This window comes from Aplysia californica, unplaced genomic scaffold, assembly GCF_000002075.1.
Source record: "Aplysia californica isolate F4 #8 unplaced genomic scaffold, AplCal3.0 scaffold00120, whole genome shotgun sequence".
In the NCBI taxonomy this organism is placed as follows: domain Eukaryota; kingdom Metazoa; phylum Mollusca; class Gastropoda; order Aplysiida; family Aplysiidae; genus Aplysia; species Aplysia californica.
In genome coordinates, this window is record NW_004797390.1 from 501,497 (window position 1) to 503,380 (window position 1,884).

At 42.8% G+C, this 1,884-nt stretch overlaps 1 protein-coding gene across 1 annotated transcript in view; it reads right to left on the reverse strand.

The window, feature by feature from the left end:
- Positions 1-1,884, reverse strand: part of LOC101845843 (solute carrier family 22 member 7) — a gene marked incomplete in the record, with an annotated part of 111,993 nt that overhangs the window by 51,358 nt on the left and 58,751 nt on the right. The window contains 1 exon segment of the mRNA XM_035969147.1: positions 326-438. Coding sequence (XP_035825040.1) covers positions 326-438 — 113 coding nt within the window.

Here is a 1,884-nt window from a genome sequence, read left to right on the forward strand (position 1 = left end):
GGGGGTACACAAAGATTTGGCGCTTCCCAAAGACTTGACACAGTGCAGTGCCGGAGTCCACTCTTGGGTGGTTGGCGTGTGCTCTGGTGTGGTTTGCTTCTTCTTTCCTACCAAACATCTATCGTCCTTTTATCTCCCCATTCTTCTTTTTTATGTTTGTTACTCTCTTGTAACACATCTAATCTTCTGGCGCTCATAATATGACTTTATGCAGTTGCGAGCGCTGTAAAACCTCTACTAATACTCTAATCTTCTGGCGCTCATATGACCTTATGCAGTTGCGAGCGCCGTAAAATTTCTACTAAAACTAAGGCTGTCCACTTACCACAAAATAGCGAAAGAGATGGTGATTTTGGCCATACGCTTTCCTCGGAAGACATCCAAGTAGGAGTACTGCCGGCCGCTCTGACGAGACGCCAATTCATCTTTGTGAATGCTCTGGAATAAAAGTGCACGATAATGTTACGGGGTTGTTGTTTGTTTGTTTGTTTTTTGGGGGGGGGGGGGTTTCTCGAGCTAGTGGATTTGTTTTAGTTGTGTGACGTAAGCGCGGTGTCAAATTTGAGGACGTGTAGGATGGCAAATCTGCTGCCTCTGCTCAAACGTTCGAATGTGTTAGAAGAAAAGAAAAAAAGAGTAAGAGCATGAAGATATCAAGATGCTGCTAAAATTGTTGTGAGAACAACCAAAAAAATCTCTCACGCCTTATTTTTGTTTGTTTATCAGATCAGGTCTCTGTCCCCTCGGCTACTCGGATTGCCAGAAAACAGATTATTTATTTGACATCTCCCTCCCTGCAACTGAAACGGAACACGAGCAAAGGTTCAGAAAAAGAAAAGACGTTTAGTGGCTTTTTGTCCCCAGGAACAATAACTTGTGGCTATTCTAGAACGTTGAAGATTGCTGGCTATATCTTTTTGTTCTCTCTCCTTCCGCCTTCAGCCTGGCATTTACTTTAGAGACCTACCGCCTTCCTCTTTCTCTGTTTCTTTTTTGACACATTTTTCAAGCTTTCGTCACACGATTTGTGCACATACTTGTGCAGGATTTCACGCCAAGATTTTCCTCGAAGCGCCTGTGTTGTAGCGGCTAGCTAGGCGCTCCGTCGTAGCTCGCGGAAGACATGAGTTCGATTCCAGAGTGAAAAGGATCTTTTATCGAGTAACTTCCTTTGTCTTATGTATAGTTTCATTAAGCGTTTTACAGCACTTGCAACACTATAAGGTCATATAAGTGCCGAAGATTTGATGCGTTACAAGAGAGTAACAATTAATTTTATTTGAAAAAAGAAGGAGGAGAGATCAGGAAGATAGATGTTTTGATAGGAAAGAAGGAGCAAACCACACCTGAGCATCAACCAACCAACCACCCCTCTGTCAACTGGGACATTTTATTTGTCTCAACCCTTTCTGACCCTGATTGGCGGGGTCAAAGTGTGTCGATTGAGATTTGAAACATCGTCGAAGTCTGACTCTAATTTCTTTCTCACTATCTGCCATAAATGCTTAAAATTTTGTAAAGTAGAGCCATGACCATTCTTCAGGGAACTGTGCAGGGGAGGAGAAAGAGGGGAAGGTAAAGAAAGAGGTGGACCGACAATATTGCTGAGTGGACAGGGAAATCCTTCTCAGGCGCTCGCTAATAAACGTAAAACGAGGAGGCACCTGACTTGGCTCTCTATCGTACAGCACCCCCTACAATCCTCATAAAAGTGCCGAAGATTAGATGTGTTACAAGAGAGTAACAAACACAGTAAAGAAGTAGGAGAGATCAGAACGATGTGTTGTGACTTGAGATTTCTTTGCATTTTAAACGTCTTCGTAAAATGCCTCTATTTCTATCAGGCCCTTCTCTGCGAATGGTGCATATATATATATATATGTA